Here is a 15,817-nt window from a genome sequence, read left to right as displayed (position 1 = left end):
AAGAGGTAGTGTCATTAAATAGATTCCGTTTTGATCAAAAAATATTTTTTTATGCTTTAATAGTGATGTAATGTCACATTCCTGTGTACAAAACTGGCAAAATACACAAAGTACTCAAAAGATTTAAAAACAAAGCTTTTATTTCAACACAAACCAATCCCCTTAAAGACATTGTACAAGAACAGGGATAAAAACGTAAACATTTATTATTATTATATTTTTTAACATACATGCTAGCTAGCTGGTTAAACACTCTAAATTGTCCCTAGCTCTACGATAGGTTGTCCTTTTGTCTCCTTGTGCCCTGTGATTGGCTGGCCAGTGATTGGGGGAGTCTGCATATAGTTTGCTGGGATCGGCTCCAGCACCCCCAGCGAACATTGAGGCTAATTGCTTCAGAAAGTTAGTATGCTGTCAAATACCACAGAAAAACTGATGTATTGCGCCACCTTGTGCTCAGGAGAAAGAGTAACTAGAATTCTACAGTATACAAAATGTTTATTAAGAGTTTTTACAACCAACAAATGTCAGAATTGCTTAAATATTGTACCAAAAAAATGCAAAAACTATGGTGAACACAAAAAAATCAGTGCAAAACAAGGCAACAAGGTGAGATAAAGTCAATTTAGACACAAAATGACAAATCATTGTACAATACACACTTAATAACACACTACTGTAAACCCTATTGTAAAATATAATGGCAAAAATAAGTCCAAAGTCTTACAACTTTTTTTCCAAGTAGACTTAACACCGTCCAACATATTTTAGAACACAAATGGCTCATAACTTTCCCCGGTCCAATCTTTTTTTGGCAGGATTGGGATACTGAGGGTTCTCCACCACCCCCTCGCCGAATTTGAGCTCCAAGAAGGCGCGCTGGTTATTGGGGGCATAGGCATTGATGCCCGCGAATAGCGTAGCCACCAACGGCTGGAGGAAATGCTCAGGAAACTCCACGTCCTGCTTGTGCTCAGTCCACGTGTCTTTAGTCATGACGCCATTGCGCGAGTAGAAAGGCCACAGATCCACGTGTAAGTGGTTAGCCTCGCTGTACTGCACCCTGAAGAAGTCACCCTCCACCGCACGTTCCCACACGTAGCCGTTAGCGTCCACCAACGAACCCGAATCCAAGTTCCTCAAATGATCGCAGTTTGCCACATCTTCCAGGTAGATTCCCAAATCCACGTCGTAATCCCACGGGATGATGTCCCGATGTCGAACGGCGCCTAGCAAAGTCCCGCCCTCCAACCAATAGCGGACTCCAGAGCTCTCTAGGATGCCGATGACGTACTTGGCCGTCTCCCGGAGGGCGCGTAGACAACATGGCGGCGTCCAACGGTCCAGATAGAGGTAATCCGGCGTGTCGTCGCGCACCGTGCCGAAACAGCGAGGCGTTTCTTTGCCGCAACCGTGCCATTGCTCCTTCCCGTCGGGAAGCAGGAGGCGTTTGATGCCGAAGTTTCTCATCAGCTTCCCTGTGGAGTCCTTCAGTCGAACCTCAGCTTTCCATTGGTTGTGGGCTGAGCTGAATAGAGGCCGCCGATTGGCTGAGAAACATGGGCTCTCTAGTAGTTTCACCTTCCAGCCTCTTAGTGTCGTCTGGATGAAGAGTGATGGGAAAAGGGGCCGGCTCAATGGCGCTGACAGATTGAACAAGTCCTCGGCGCGGATTAGAACCACGGCATCGCCATCCAAGGCCGTGCACACGCTACCGCTGCTCCCAGAAGCCGCCGACGAATAAGTAGCAGTCCACTCACGGAGGTTCACCCGCAAGTGGAGACAGCGAACGGCGGACCGAACCAGAACGGGTGAAGCTACAAGCCTCACCGGACCGCCACCTTCGCCTTCCAGTTCTTTGATTAATCTCTCGATAGCCCTGGGTACTTCAAGCTCCACGCCATCCGGAACCAGGAGGACGAACTCAGTCTGGACATGGAACTCGGGTCTGTGGGCTTGGGGCGGCTGATCCGGCCTGGGGGTGAGGACTAACAAACGGGCGCCGTCAGGGAGAGACAACGGCGGGTATGGAGGCGTGTCGGACACCACCAGGAAGGGAAGTTCAGGTCTTTGTCTCAGGAAGGAATCGCTTACGTCCCCAACGTAGTTCTCAAAATCTTCAAACTCGCGGAGGAGCACGGTTACACGTGGACCGCGAATATTGGGCCCCGCCCCGACCGCCCCGCCTCCAGGCCCGGGATACCCCACCGGGCCGCCCCCTAGAGCGGAGATGGGTAGGGCGGACTTTTTGGAGGATTTGCCATGATCTTTCCTCTTCTCCATCATTTGCTGTTGGGCTCGGGAGACATAGTAGAGGATGAGGAGGTTGAGGAAGATGGCCCCGGTTAATATGCCCTGGCATAAAGTGATCCTCATGGCCGCAGTCCAGGTTTTCTACGTCCCCATTGATGTCACTGAACTGGGATCCAAACTGGAAAACAAAAGCATACAATAACAACAAAAATGTTACATGAGCTCCTTCTAGTGGTTCATGAGAAAAAATCCTTAGTACAATTGCATGTAATGTTGGAGAAATCATTCTTAAACATCTTAATAAGGTGCAAATGTGCAGTTGTAATGTTCTGTGCATTCAATATTTTATAAATAGAAATACTGTATTAATGCATTAAGGTCAATAATTCCATTCAATCTAAGATCTCTTACCCAAAATATATCAATGACAACTCACCAAAATGGGATGCACCCATTATTTCTTCTTTGCAATTTAACAACAGTTTGCATTCCATATTGTAGATTGTAGATCTAGCGGAACTTATTTAAACATATGTGCGTGGGACTGGCTATACAAGCATGGAATATAGACGTAGCCCACTTGTCCCCTATTTAGCATCAAGCTAAACGGCTATCATCCCAGCGTCAGTGTACATAGGTGAGTGCTTCCGGTTAGTCTAAAAAATAAAGTTGCACATTAAAACAGCTCTCATTCGCATTTCAGTACTGCTACGGAGTACATTTTTGTAAATAGATCAGTTTGTTTGTTTGTTTGTTTTGAACAATGGCTAACATTTATGATCTCGTTCGATGTGATATATTGAGATCTTATTTGGAAATTGGATTAATCCATTCACATTCATCTATAGCCAGATATATTATTTTATGTTACTAGTGGTAACTTTGTTGACTGCAAAACATGCCCTGGTAACAAAATGTGAAGAAATGATATCCCCCTGGTGACGCACTCGTTGTTTATTACAGAAATATAACCCTATATTTGTCATCTACAGATGGGTCTTTCCAGTACACAAAAATACAAGGATCAGGAAACGGATTATGGCCTACCAGATTAAGAGCAATATCAACACCATCATATTTTATATTGTATCAATTGAATAGTTTTTTCATTTACTAATAACTATTTTAGGAGACAGAGTGGTGCATTTTGCAGAAGTTTGTTGCACGTAGACCTAAATAACCCTTGAGTTCATCATTAGTTATGCGACTTGTCATTTTATACTGAAAGTTACACACCGGATATGTAGTATTTTACCAACGACATAGTAATTTTGCTCTGTGTGTCCGAGAAAAGGAAGAAAGGAAAGAGGAGGATTGCCTCTAACCAAGTGCCGCTACAAGGAGGAAGGCACTCGTATACCTTCATATATTTTTATTTCCCACACCTTTAGCCCCGTTACCGCCTCGTTATCCTGGCGAAAGGTTGAACGGTTAAAAATGGAGGCGGACAGATCCGGCGGTGGTGGACCAAACCCGAACTTCGGAGGCGGCAGCGGCGGATCGGGGCGAAACCCAAACGGGCCCAAAGCAGCGCCGGGCCAGTCAGCACCAGTATCCGCTACCGGAGCTATGGCAGCGGCTTCGGCAGCTTCGGCGTCGGCGGCGGCGTTCGGGGCCATGGCCGCATCGGCACACCTCCGAGAATCACAGCAGGACACCGATTCGGGAATGACTCTTCCCGGGATCCTGCACTTCATCCAGTACGAGTGGGGACGCTTCCAGGCCGAGAAATACCGCTGGGAGGCGGAAAGAGACGAACTTCGGGTAAATGTTTCTCTTTACTTACTATCCTACATTTAAAATGGTTTATTCAGATAGTAGTGTGTGTATTTTTGGGTGCTTCTCTGAATGATTTATTATAAAAACATTGCCCACAACCAATCAACTGACAGCATGCTAATGGGCTAACGTTAAAGTGAGCTGCTGCTCCGACGTGATATAGATCGTCGAACTACAAAAGGGAACCATTGACGTGATATTAAAGATTAGTTTTATTGAGGAAACATTCATTCTGCCATCTTCCAGTTAGACATTGACAATACCATAAGGATCTACGATTTGAACGTCTGCGATCAGTGGTTTAAACCCATGCATATAAACAGATTGGGCATATGTAACTATTAGGGGTGCAAACTCACGATATGATTTGCGGTACAAGGCCCACGATTATAACGTGACATGACAATTGAATAGATATTGACCTTTAAGTCAGGAAATCAAATGATGACCTTTCACGCATGTAGTAAGGACAAAAAACTAGCTACTTTTTAAATGAAGGGAAAAAGCAAAACCGTTATTTTTGGCCCAAAAAATTGTGGAAAAGCAACATTCTTGTAAACATGTCACATTTTAGTCTTATTTATTTTTGTAGCGTACTTCCAGGGTCTTAAAACCATACTGATTTGAATAAAATGTCTAAAAAATGCATTGAATTTCAGCCAATAGCGTTCAGTTCTTACTGAATAAAACCTACAAAAAAGTTACGGAAAGTGTGAAACCCATACAAATGTTTTTCCTGTCATTATATCACTATAACGTTCGCACAAAAAACAACAAACAAACAGTCAAATAATCAATAAATACAAAATATTTCGCCCAGTTCATTTTTCTAGTACTCTGCTGATGCCGCATATAAATATAAGATAACCCAAACATGTGACGACGCATTGTTACTTAACACTTTTACTCACTCTGCTTTCCTGCCTTGCATTCCCATCCGTGCGTTTATAAATAGAAACCTGATAAAATATACATGAACAATAAAGCTATGCTGGACGCCGGTCGATGTTGACGTCCATCATGGCCTCCCGTGGAACTTTTTTGCTTTTTCGCCCTAATGTTTAAGCTAACAGTGTCTAGCATTAGCATCTTTTTACCCATCTGTCTTTTGTTATGCTAGCCACTCTTTAGCATTACAAATCAGGATCTATTAATGTTAACTTAGGATATTGTGGGCACCATTTTATGTGAGTTTTCCGTTTTTTTATGTACATTATTCCAAGTGACTAATATATTTTAGCTTACCTTGGCTCATGAGATTTCTGTGTACATATATCAGTAATTCACAGGTTTGGGATTCTGGCTATATGACACACATTACATCCATATGTTCTGGGCAATTTACTGTATTTATATCTCTATATCAAAACTAGATATTTATTATTATTAATGGTAATTAAAGTCTATAGTATAGTGGCCCAGAAAAGTTCAGCATCCTTTTTTTTTGGGTCGTGAAGGCTCTCTAGGGGATGCGAGGATGAGGCGATGGAGCGTGGCCAGCGAAGAACCAAACGCGTCCTTGACATTTTTTATTTATTTATTTTACGTTTTGCTTTTACTCTCTCGCTCAGGCCAGCGGCAAAGGGTCACGTGGAGTAACTCGTACCCACTGAAAAGCCAGATCAGGTGGACGAATGACTTTGCCCAAGTCACGACTCTTGTTTGTTTACCTTCACGACATAAAGAAAAGTGCCCGGGGGCTAAAGCTAGCCTGTTAGGAAAAAGTCCCAGAATGCAAAGGGGTCATTTCTGCTTCAGTCCAAGTTCACTTAAAAAAAGGGTGTACATACATGAGCTTTTTTTTGAAAATGCTTAGGTATTCCGCTCATGTTTCAAGTATCAATGGTTCGTTTCTTCCCGCCGTCGAGCCAATGGCCAACTCCGCTGGCACGCGTCCTAGCCGTTAGCAAGAACAGGCACGTTCCAATGTGAAGTGGAATCCGGGCAAAGGTGGAGAAGGAAAGAACCGGATGACGTTTTCTTTTTTAATACCATAACGCACAGGTGTCAAAGTGGCGGCCCGGGGGCCGAATCTGGCCCGCCGCATCATTTTATGTGGCCCGGGAATGTGAATCACGACTTTCTGTTTTAGAATCAAATTAAAATGATAGATATAGATGTATATTAAATTTCCTGTTCTCCCTTTTAAATCAATAATTGCAATTTTTAATCATTTTTTTGTTTTTAGTTAAAAAAAATCTAAATCTAAAAATGCATGCAAATATTTTCTGATTTTACACCAAAATATATATAATGTTGTAGACAATGTAGCGTACATTCCCCCCAATTCCAACAATCATTTCTTTTATTGTTGAAGTCGCATTGAATCATCCCTGACCACTAGTTTCCTCCCTCCACACACTTAATCTGTTCCCCGAGGAAGGAAACGACTTTAAAATGACAAAGGAAGCGCATAAAGGAAGGATGTTGCTTGACTGTACTCCGCCATTTCAAATCTAGCCAGTGTTTTTTATTCTTTTTCCTCCCGCATTGAGGACTCGGTTAGGGACAAGTTTAAAAATAAAAGCCGTCTTCCACAACCCTCTACTTAACATGTCATGAGTTCTCATAAATCTCGTCCTTCTGTTTACATCCTCCACTAAATTATCAAATACTACACTGACTTGATATATAATAATTATAACAGTGCTTGGTATTTATTTATAAATAGACTTGAGATTCATACATCATTTAGATGGACTCTTATCATTTATTGAGATCTCATACAAGTTATTGTTCAAATTTGTTTAAAAAAGGCTCAGAAAAGTGAATTATCCTGGGTTTTAAACGACTAATTTAAACTGTATATGTACATATATATTTAAATGGGAATGCATAAGTCTAATGACCGTGTTACGACTCCCCCTGGTGGTAAGATATACCAGGGAGTCGCAACTACCGCAGCAGAAGGATTCAGTCAATGATGAGACAAACACACTGAAAATAGCTTTGAATGATAATTTGTTAACAACAAAGTCCACCAAAAACTGGAATACGGGATAATATAGATGACACCCGTAACATACCGTTATAATATTTATTTTTTAATTATATATATATTTTTTATGATCATAAAAGCCAACATTTGGAGACAGTACTTGCATTGAATCTCATGAAATATTTGTGTGTGTTTTGAATGTGTTTTCAGGCTCAGGTAGCATTCCTTCAAGGTGAGCGTAAAGGACAGGAGAATATGAAACAAGACCTCGTAAGACGGATTAAAATGTTAGAATACGCTCTCAAACAAGAAAGGTAAGACTAATAACAATAAAACTTTGGAAGTATTCACACTACTTAATGCCCTAATCGAGGTTTTGAAATGCGGTGATAAGAGCTCTAGTTCGGCAATGATTCTATTGTGGTCCTTTATTTGTGGGCAGGGCCAAACACCAAAAGCTGAAGACAGGAAATGACTTAAGTCCTGGCGACAAGAAGCCAGAGATGGAAGCAGAACCAAGTATGTCGACGTCCTTATCTTCTCTTGTATTTTTATCGTATTTTCTCGCATATTAGCCGCATATCTGCGTATAAGTCGCACTCTTACTATAGTTGTCACATTTACAACCACTGATTTAATACTTTGCTGCGTATCCATCCACTCCACAGTTCCCAACGGCCCAGCCGAGTCCGATTCCGAGCCAGCGAATCAGATGTCCTGGAAGGAAGGACGTCAACTACTACGCAAGTAAGTCTTATCAACGGAGCATCTCATTCATAAAATCTCACCAAATCTTCCCTGCATCACCAAAGATCTTTGTATTTACTATGCCCTAGAAGAAGGGTGTCAAAGTGGCGGCCCAGGGGCCCAATCTGGCCCGCCGCATCATTTTGTACGGCCCGGGAAAGTCAATCATGAGTGATGACTTTTTGTTTTAGGATCAAATTAAAATAAAGATATAGATGTATATTAAATTTCCTGATATGCCCCCTTTTTAATATGTTTTGTAAAATTTAAAAATATATATAAAAAGCTAAAATATATATTTTTTTAGATTTATTCTGGTTTTTGGTCATATTTTTGGCTATTTTACCATTCCTCGTCATCTACATAGTTTTTTTTTCATCTCAATGTAGATACCTGGAAGAAGTGGGTTACTCAGACACCATCCTGGACATGCGTTCTAAGCGAGTGCGCTCCCTACTGGGCCGGAGTAGCCCCGAGGCCAACGGGCCACCGCCCCCCGAATCTTCTCCGGAGCCCGACACGAGGGCCAGTGGAGAATCCTTATTGGTCAGACAGATAGAAGAGCAAATTAAGAGGTGAGACCGGAGATGTTGTCACTGTTTTTCTTACGTTTTTGGCGTCTTGGTTCCAAACGATAACTGGGTCCATGGTCTGGCAGGAACGCGGGCAAAGAAAGCTCCAAGGAACGTGTGGGTGGATCGGTGATGGACAAAATTCCTTTCCTGCGCGGATGCGAGGATGACGACGATGATGACGATGACAGCGACGAGGACGACGACTTTCAAGGCATGGCCACCGACTGCATCGACGGCACTCGCAAGAGCAAAAAGTCTCGAGTAAAGGTGACCGCTTGCATTTCATTCACAAGTCATGTTAGTGTTTCAACAGATTAGAGGCATTTCCAATTATTCAAATGTTTTCTGCTATTAATTATTGTAAAAAAATGTTTAAATACTGTTGCCACCTCCGATCTGACAACAAAAAAACTCTAAAAAAAATCATGTTCCAATGTTAAATAGTATATTTTTTTAAGCAAGGTTTTGTTTGAATTTTACAAAAAGTTTCCGCTTGCCTTGAGCTCTTAACCAAAGAATGGATTAAAAGCCCTGAATATTCATTTTTTTATAGATCAAAACAATAGTAATTTTAGCTCTTTTTAAATATATTTCTAGATTTTACAAAATATTTTTTTAACTAAAAACACAGAAAAATGTATTTAAAAAATGACAATTATTGATCTAAAAGGGCGAAAATCAGGAAATTGAATATACATCTATACTCTTCATTTGAATTTCAACCAAAAACATAAAGTCAGCACTCATCATTTACTTTCCCGGACCACACAAAATGACGCGGCGGGCCAGACTTGGCCCCTGGACCACCACTTTGACACCTGCCTTTTAATGCATCATGACTTGAATCTTTTTTTCTTCTTCTTTTTATCTCACCAGATGGTCTCAGAGCCCATGACCACAGACCTGGACCCAGAGGACGAGGAGGACGAAGACGACTCGGAAGACGCCCTGAGTGAATTTGACTTTCTTGGCTCCGGGGAGGACGGGGAGGGGGCGGGAGAGGCCAGGATTTCTGGGGATGGACGGGAGTTAGGTACGCAGCTACCGTAGCAAACACAGCATCCCTTTTTCAAAACACCAAACACACCCCCACCCCCCACCCACCTACCACCCACCCTTCCACCGTCCCGCCACCGTTTGTATTTGTCTTTTCCGACTGCCCCTCACACGCTCGCCCTTTTTTTTTCAATTTTTTTTTTTTTTTTTATGAGTTGACTTCTCATTATTATGTCTGGGCATCTCTTGTCAATAAAACCGACCTCTTTTTCCCAAGCGCCTGCCTGCCTCTCTTTCTCTTGCCTGTGTTGGCTGTCATCTGTCATTTTTTGGGGGGCACTTTCTCTCTCTCTCTCTCTCTTTCTATTTTTTTCCTCTCCTTCCCGGGGGTCATTACCTCATTGGGGTATCGTGCATGCAGCCTTGTAAAATGTCCACGTTGAAACCTCACGCTTAATCTTGCTCGTATAAGAATGAAGTCTTTTTATTTTTTATTTTTGTCTACTTGGGCCGTCTACGACGTCATCCTTCATCTCGCCACCGGGTGACCGGATTGTTGTGTCTTTCCTGTGGCCGGGTTCAGAGAACCGCAGGAACAAGTTACCGGGTTTGATGTCGGACTTCCCCGCCAAAGCCGCCCCGCCGCCATCCGTGTCGGGACAAAGTCGATCTGGAGAAGGTGAGCCTTCCGAAACGGTAGATTTTAACGCTGTTTATGTACAGTTTTTAAAGTATGGTGGGAGTATGAAGGGGTTATTTAACAGGGGTAGGGAAACTATGGCTCAGGAGCCACATGTGGCTCTTTTGATGGGTGCTTATGGCTCTCCGCTAAACTGTGAGCTAAAATCTGGAGTCGCTTTTAATCTTCCAGTTTTTAATTAAACCTTTCTGTATGCATAATTTCATTCATCCCATTGATTAGCATCATTTTGTCATAATTTTGGGACTTTTTTTTACTTTAAAGGTAGTGAAATGACTAAAAATTTATGTTTTTTTATGCCCCTTTAAAAGATAAAACTTTCCTAAGACCTTTTTTTTACTTTTAATATTTAAGGACAACTTTATTTATTGTAAAATCTAATCGAAGTCTAAATGCATCAATTTTGGTTGCAAAAAAATTAACTTGGGGGATTTTTTTGTCATATGTACTCCCAACCTGCAGGTGGCGCCCTGGGTTTCTCCTCAGACGTCTTCATCATGGATGCTGTCGGAGGCGGGGACATGAACTTAGGCGAACTGGCCGATCTCACCGTTGCCAACGACAACGACCTCTCCATGGATGTAAATAAATGTTTTTCTACCAAAAATCGGGGTAATGGCTAAGTTTTGAGGATGCATTGCCTTCTTTGCAGATGCAAGACAACAGAGATGAATTCAAGAAGACTTGGAACCCTCGCTTCACGCTCCGGAGTCACTTTGACGCCATTCGGGCTTTGACCTTTCACCCCAGCCAAGCGGTGTTGCTCACGGCCTCGGAGGATGGAACCCTCAAATTATGGAACCTGAATAAATCTATGCATTCCAAGAAGTAAGAATCTGTAAAATCTTCGATATGCAGTGGAAATGTGGTGTTTTTAAACTGTGCTATTTCAACAAAAATGAAGTTTTAAGACTATTTTAAGCAATATTTTCTTCCACAGAAACGTCGCTTTGGATGTTGAGCCCATTTACACATTTAGAGCTCACAGGTAAGTGCGCCGTACTACCTTACATTTTCTGCAATCAAAAGTTTTTAAACTAAAACAAAAAAGTTTAAGACCAACCTTTTTTTTGCCATTCAGTGGTGCTGTGTTGTCACTGACCATGGGAGAAGATGGCGAATCTTGCTATAGTGGAGGCCTAGATGGAAGCGTGCGCTGTTGGAAGATGCCGGATCTCAACGTGGATCCTTACGACAACTACGGTCAGTCAGTCAGCAGTTGAAATTTTGGTTTAGAGCAGGGTTGGGCAAACTTTTGGGCCAGGGCGGGGGCCACATTGACTTTAAAAATTTGACAGATGGGGCGGGTCAGCACAAGATACGATACATATAAAAAAGTGCATCCGTTAACAGTACATATGACACATAAAGAGAAAAAAGCACTAAAGTATTAACATACTCATCACTCATCATTAAAGTCAAAAGTATAAAGTACAATGTCAAGTAAAAAGGAATGTATTAAGAAATATTAAAATGTCATTTAAAAAATTGATCTGTGTTCATTGTTATATTTTCAATATACAAACTCAGCACTTCCATCCACATTGCATTGAGTTTCTAATGCCAATTTTTATAACCATGGCAACTTATTTCCAATCCTCAATCAGACCCTGGCGTGGAAAGCAGCGTTCTGGCGGGCCACGAGGACGGCGTGTGGGGTCTCACGTACTCGGCGACGCACCAGCGCCTGGCCTCATGTTCCGCCGACGGCACCGTTCGCATTTGGGACCCGCGTAACTCCGCCCCCTGCCTTTCTGTCTTCAACAAGGAGCGAGGTAGGAAGTCGAATGGAAGGTCCTCTGGTTTGACACCCGTAACTTTGCACGTTTCGTCCACAGAACACGGCACGCCCACCTCGGTAGCCTTCGTGGCTTCTGACCCCAATCAGGCGGTGGTGTCGTTTGATGGCGGCCAAACGCTACTCTATGACTTAAACACCGAGCAGAGCGTTATGGCGTTGGAGACGCAGACAAAGGACGGTAGGTCCACCACGAGAAATTGTCCCCGGACGTCCAGTTACAGTCATTTGCGTCCTACTTTTTCAGGAAGTGAACTCATCAACCGCGTGGTCAGTCACCCGTCCGAGGCCATTTCCGTCACCGCGCACGAGAACCGCACCATCCGCTTCTTAGACAACAAGACGGGTAAACATGACAATTAATGGTTATGTTTTGTGAAACAGGTGATAGTCATGTGACCCATTTTTCTGCAGGTAAAGTGGTCCACTCCATGGTGGCTCACCTGGATGCAGTTACATGTCTCACCACAGATCCCAAAGGCACTTACCTCATCTCTGGCAGTGAGTAGAAACACAATTCAGATTTTTCTACTTCTACTACTTAGCGCACGGGTGTCCAAGTGCCGGCCCGGGGGCTAAATCTGGCCCGTCGCATCATTTTGTGCGGCCCGAGAAAGTGAATCATGAATGAAACTTGCAAAAAAAGAAAATTTCAATTCAGTCAGTGAACTGTTAGCTTAGCAACGAGCATACACTGTCATTCGTCAATATAATTTCGCCCTTAGGCCACGACTGCTCAGTCCGCTTATGGATGCTGGACAACAGGACGTGCGTACAGGAGATCACCGCCCACAGGAAGAAGCACGACGAGGCCATTCACGACGTGGCCTTCCACAGCTCTCAGCCCTTCATCGCCAGCGCCGGCGCAGACGCACTTGCCAAGATCTTTGTCTGATTGAACTCCAGTTTCATCCGGTAAGTTAAAAACCGGTCTTGAATTAACAGAGACATTCCTAGATAAACTTGGATTTGACTTAACTGCCACCATGCGCCGTTTCTCTCAAAATTTGGTCTAAAAAGTCTAAAAATAAGATAAACATGTTTTTTTAAAATCCCCCAAATGTGCTAAAACAGCAGGTTAAACACTCTAAACTGCCCCCAATAATAATACACCTGTAATAATTAATAAATATACACTTTTTTATAATTGTACTTGTATTTCTATATAGGCGCAAAAACGTAGTAACGAGGGTGATCCTAACTTCCAATTTTTCGTATATCACAGCCATGTCTGGTCTACATGAACCGCAATATTCGAGGGATTACTGTAGAGCCAGACTTGTAATTATTCTGAATACCACTAGGAGGAGCTCATGTTTCTCTTTTTTAACTGGATTATTGCAGTAGTTTACTCAATATGACTTTATGGTGTGTTTTTTTCCTTTTTCAGACACCCTCAACTGGTCTGAAAGACACTACAGTAGGCACCAGTTTCCTCCACACACACACACACACACACACTAACACACCCACACAAACCCACACACTGTTGTCCTACAACCCACTGGCTGGGATATTGTCACAGGACATCAACTCCCCAACTTCCTCAGTTTTAAGCCACAGTGACTTCTTGTTATACGAAACCGTACTGCTTTTATTTTAGATTTTTATTTTATTTAGTTTTTTACTCAAGAACCTCCTGCCACAACTTCAGATAAGATCTCTTTTCTACACTACACGACTACGCTTTTCAGCTTTGGTCAGTTATTCTTAGTTATGTGCAATTGTGCTTTCTGTCTTTATGATGGTATTCTAAGGAGAATCACCAAGTCGTGCAAAGTGGCAATTTCATCTGAACAGGTGATTTAGTCATGTTAACTAAAGGTGAAATCCATGTGTGTGTGTGTGTGTGAGCGCCGCATTCCAAAGATTCAATGAGCAGCGTGACTGCTTTATTTTATTTTTTTTCAATTCAAGGTCCGAAAAACGTTCAAGAAACCGACATTTCCACTTTATAGCTTTAATTTTTTATCCCGGCCACCAACCCATGACCCACTTTCACTACAGAATGTTCATTTGAAGCCCATTTTGAGCTTGTAAATCGGTCGTTTGAGGCCACCGTTTAAAGTTGGGGGAATGCAGTGTGACTGAGGCCAGTCTGCTATGCATTCCTAGCAAATTGGGTTATTTGCTGCTTTTTATTATACAGAAGAGTGTCTGTTTGTGTGTGTGTGTGTGTACATGCACTAGTTAAATGATGGTGCTAAAAAACGCCTGTGTTATTTCAGGGAGGTTTTTTTGTTTTGGTTGAATTTGAGAGGCTTGCAGTGTTGACATCATGGTTGAATCATTTCATTGACTTGTCAGTCATTTCATAATGTTGACTTTTAAATTCCTCACTTGTGGGATTCCAGTGTTTGAGTTGGAGATTTGTCATTATGTCGTTATGTCATTTTTCATGTTGTGTCATGCTTTTTGACTGAAAAGATGTGAGGACCGTGGGGCTAAGTTGCACAGTAGGAAGGAGGAATTATGAGGGGTGATAAAACGGTCTTTTAAAAAAGGAAATAGGCATTTTGACTGTAGTTATAGGAAGAAAGTTGATGTGTGGAAATGGATGAATGTCAGTTTGACTTTGTAAACTAAAAATGTTGTGATAGCCAGTCATAAGGAACATTTTTGGTTTTTTTTTTTAGGATATAATTAAGATTTTTTTGGAATAAAACAGTGATCATGTCATCTTTTTTAATGGCATGGTTGCCAATGTGAATTTAGAATTTCCATTGGATCCTAATAAGTTCAAATTAAATCTGTAGTAGTTCCAATTTGTCAATTTTATTTTGAACAATTGCTTAAATTATGATGCCCATCATAATACTAACTTAAAAAAAATAGTTGTCCGTTTTGCAACTCTTAAGAAAACAGGGTATCTTAAAAATCAGTATTAAATGTTAACAATCAGCAACTTATTTTTGATGCATTTCTGATGGAAAAAAAAGTGTTTTTTTGGCCATTCATTTTTCTTTTCTTACCAAAAAATACTTCACTTTTTTAGACACAAACAATCCTCACAACTCACCTCATGAATTTACAGTAAAAAACAACAACCCAAAAAACAAATTAGCCACGTCCACGTGTTTTCATTAAAAAAACAATCAGAAAGGAGGCGTGGCTTGATGTCAATCATCTTTTTGTACATTTTGCAGACACACTGATTGCATTATATTGATTTTATTTTATTTTATTACTGCTGGAACAACCAAGACAACCAAGTTTTCTTTATGGTCGCTTTTATGAGACAAAACATTGTTGATTAACTATAGCACATTTTAAAGAAAGCAACATTATAATTTACTGGCTTTTATTTTGACAAGGCTGCTGTGTAAACTCTTTACTGGACTAACAAATGTATTTTTTTTAAGGTTTACTTTCTCCAACCAGTCCAAGATGTATGTTTTTTTTTTTGTTTTTTGTCTGTTTATTTGTTTTTTATTTTGTTTTTTGCTTGTATTCAGGTTGTTAAGACTCCATTTCAACCCAAAATTCAAATTATTCCAAAACGGATAGTTCGAATTTATCATTCTTGATTCGGATTTTTACACAAAATGTACAATTCCGAATCGTTTGTACCATAAATTAATCATCTTCCTTACTAGGCATAGGACTCACTTGTGATTCATAAGGAAAATGTACAAGTTGTATAAAAAAAACAATAATAAAAACCCAAAAAAATATAATGCAAAAAAAAAAAGGAAAAAAAATCTACAAAATCTAGAACAAAAAAATGATCAGTCAAAAGCCAAGGTAAAAAAAACTTTGTTTTTATTTTATTTTTATTAGCAATTTATCACTGTGTGATACTTTGTACATCATATTTAGCTGTACTATTCCAACTATAAGAGACTTGCTTTTTCTATTATTGATTTGGTTTTATTATATATTTTTCAAGTGCATTCTGGCTTGTATCAAATGACTGTTTTGTTTGTTTTATGGGCTGCTTGGTGTATGTCAGGTAAAAGGATAAAAAAAAATGATTTTGTACAGTAATTGTGTGCATTGTTATTTATTTTTGCAAAAAAAAAACACATTTT

General features: G+C 41.1%; 2 protein-coding genes across 2 annotated transcripts; one reads left to right on the top strand and one right to left on the bottom strand.

The window, feature by feature from the left end:
- Nucleotides 1-146: 146 nt before the first annotated feature.
- fkrp (fukutin related protein) lies at nt 147-2,899 on the bottom strand. The gene is made up of 2 exons (XM_077721932.1): nt 2,690-2,899; nt 147-2,431 (listed from the first exon to the last, which is right to left on the bottom strand). The coding sequence occupies exon 2, from the start codon at nt 2,374-2,376 to the stop codon at nt 784-786; it is 1,593 nt and encodes a 530-aa protein (XP_077578058.1). The 5' UTR covers nt 2,377-2,431; nt 2,690-2,899; the 3' UTR covers nt 147-783.
- Nucleotides 2,900-3,512: 613 nt separating this feature from the next.
- Nucleotides 3,513-15,773, top strand: strn4 (striatin, calmodulin binding protein 4). The gene is made up of 17 exons (XM_077723349.1): nt 3,513-4,017; nt 7,181-7,284; nt 7,413-7,489; nt 7,639-7,717; nt 8,107-8,292; nt 8,376-8,559; nt 9,169-9,325; nt 9,872-9,967; nt 10,451-10,569; nt 10,641-10,816; nt 10,929-10,976; nt 11,070-11,191; nt 11,596-11,763; nt 11,827-12,132; nt 12,201-12,287; nt 12,512-12,701; nt 13,177-15,773. Exons 1-16 carry the CDS (start codon nt 3,691-3,693, stop codon nt 12,679-12,681), a joined length of 2,406 nt encoding a protein of 801 aa, XP_077579475.1. The 5' UTR covers nt 3,513-3,690; the 3' UTR covers nt 12,682-12,701; nt 13,177-15,773.
- Nucleotides 15,774-15,817: the final 44 nt, after the last annotated feature.

Source organism: Stigmatopora nigra, chromosome 8 (assembly GCF_051989575.1).
Source record: "Stigmatopora nigra isolate UIUO_SnigA chromosome 8, RoL_Snig_1.1, whole genome shotgun sequence".
Taxonomy (NCBI): domain Eukaryota; kingdom Metazoa; phylum Chordata; class Actinopteri; order Syngnathiformes; family Syngnathidae; genus Stigmatopora; species Stigmatopora nigra.
Note: the sequence above shows the minus strand (reverse complement) of the source record. Positions and strands in the feature narration are given on the sequence as shown.

Coding starts and splice junctions, on each gene's coding strand:
- fkrp (XM_077721932.1), bottom strand. CDS start 2,376: ATGAGGATCACTTTATGCCAGGGCATATTAACCGGGGCCATCTTCCTC.
- strn4 (XM_077723349.1), top strand. CDS start 3,691: ATGGAGGCGGACAGATCCGGCGGTGGTGGACCAAACCCGAACTTCGGA. Junction 9,968..10,450: donor ACAAAGTCGATCTGGAGAAG/GTGAGCCTTCCG, acceptor CCCAACCTGCAG/GTGGCGCCCTGGGTTTCTCC. Junction 10,977..11,069: donor TACACATTTAGAGCTCACAG/GTAAGTGCGCCG, acceptor TTTGCCATTCAG/TGGTGCTGTGTTGTCACTGA.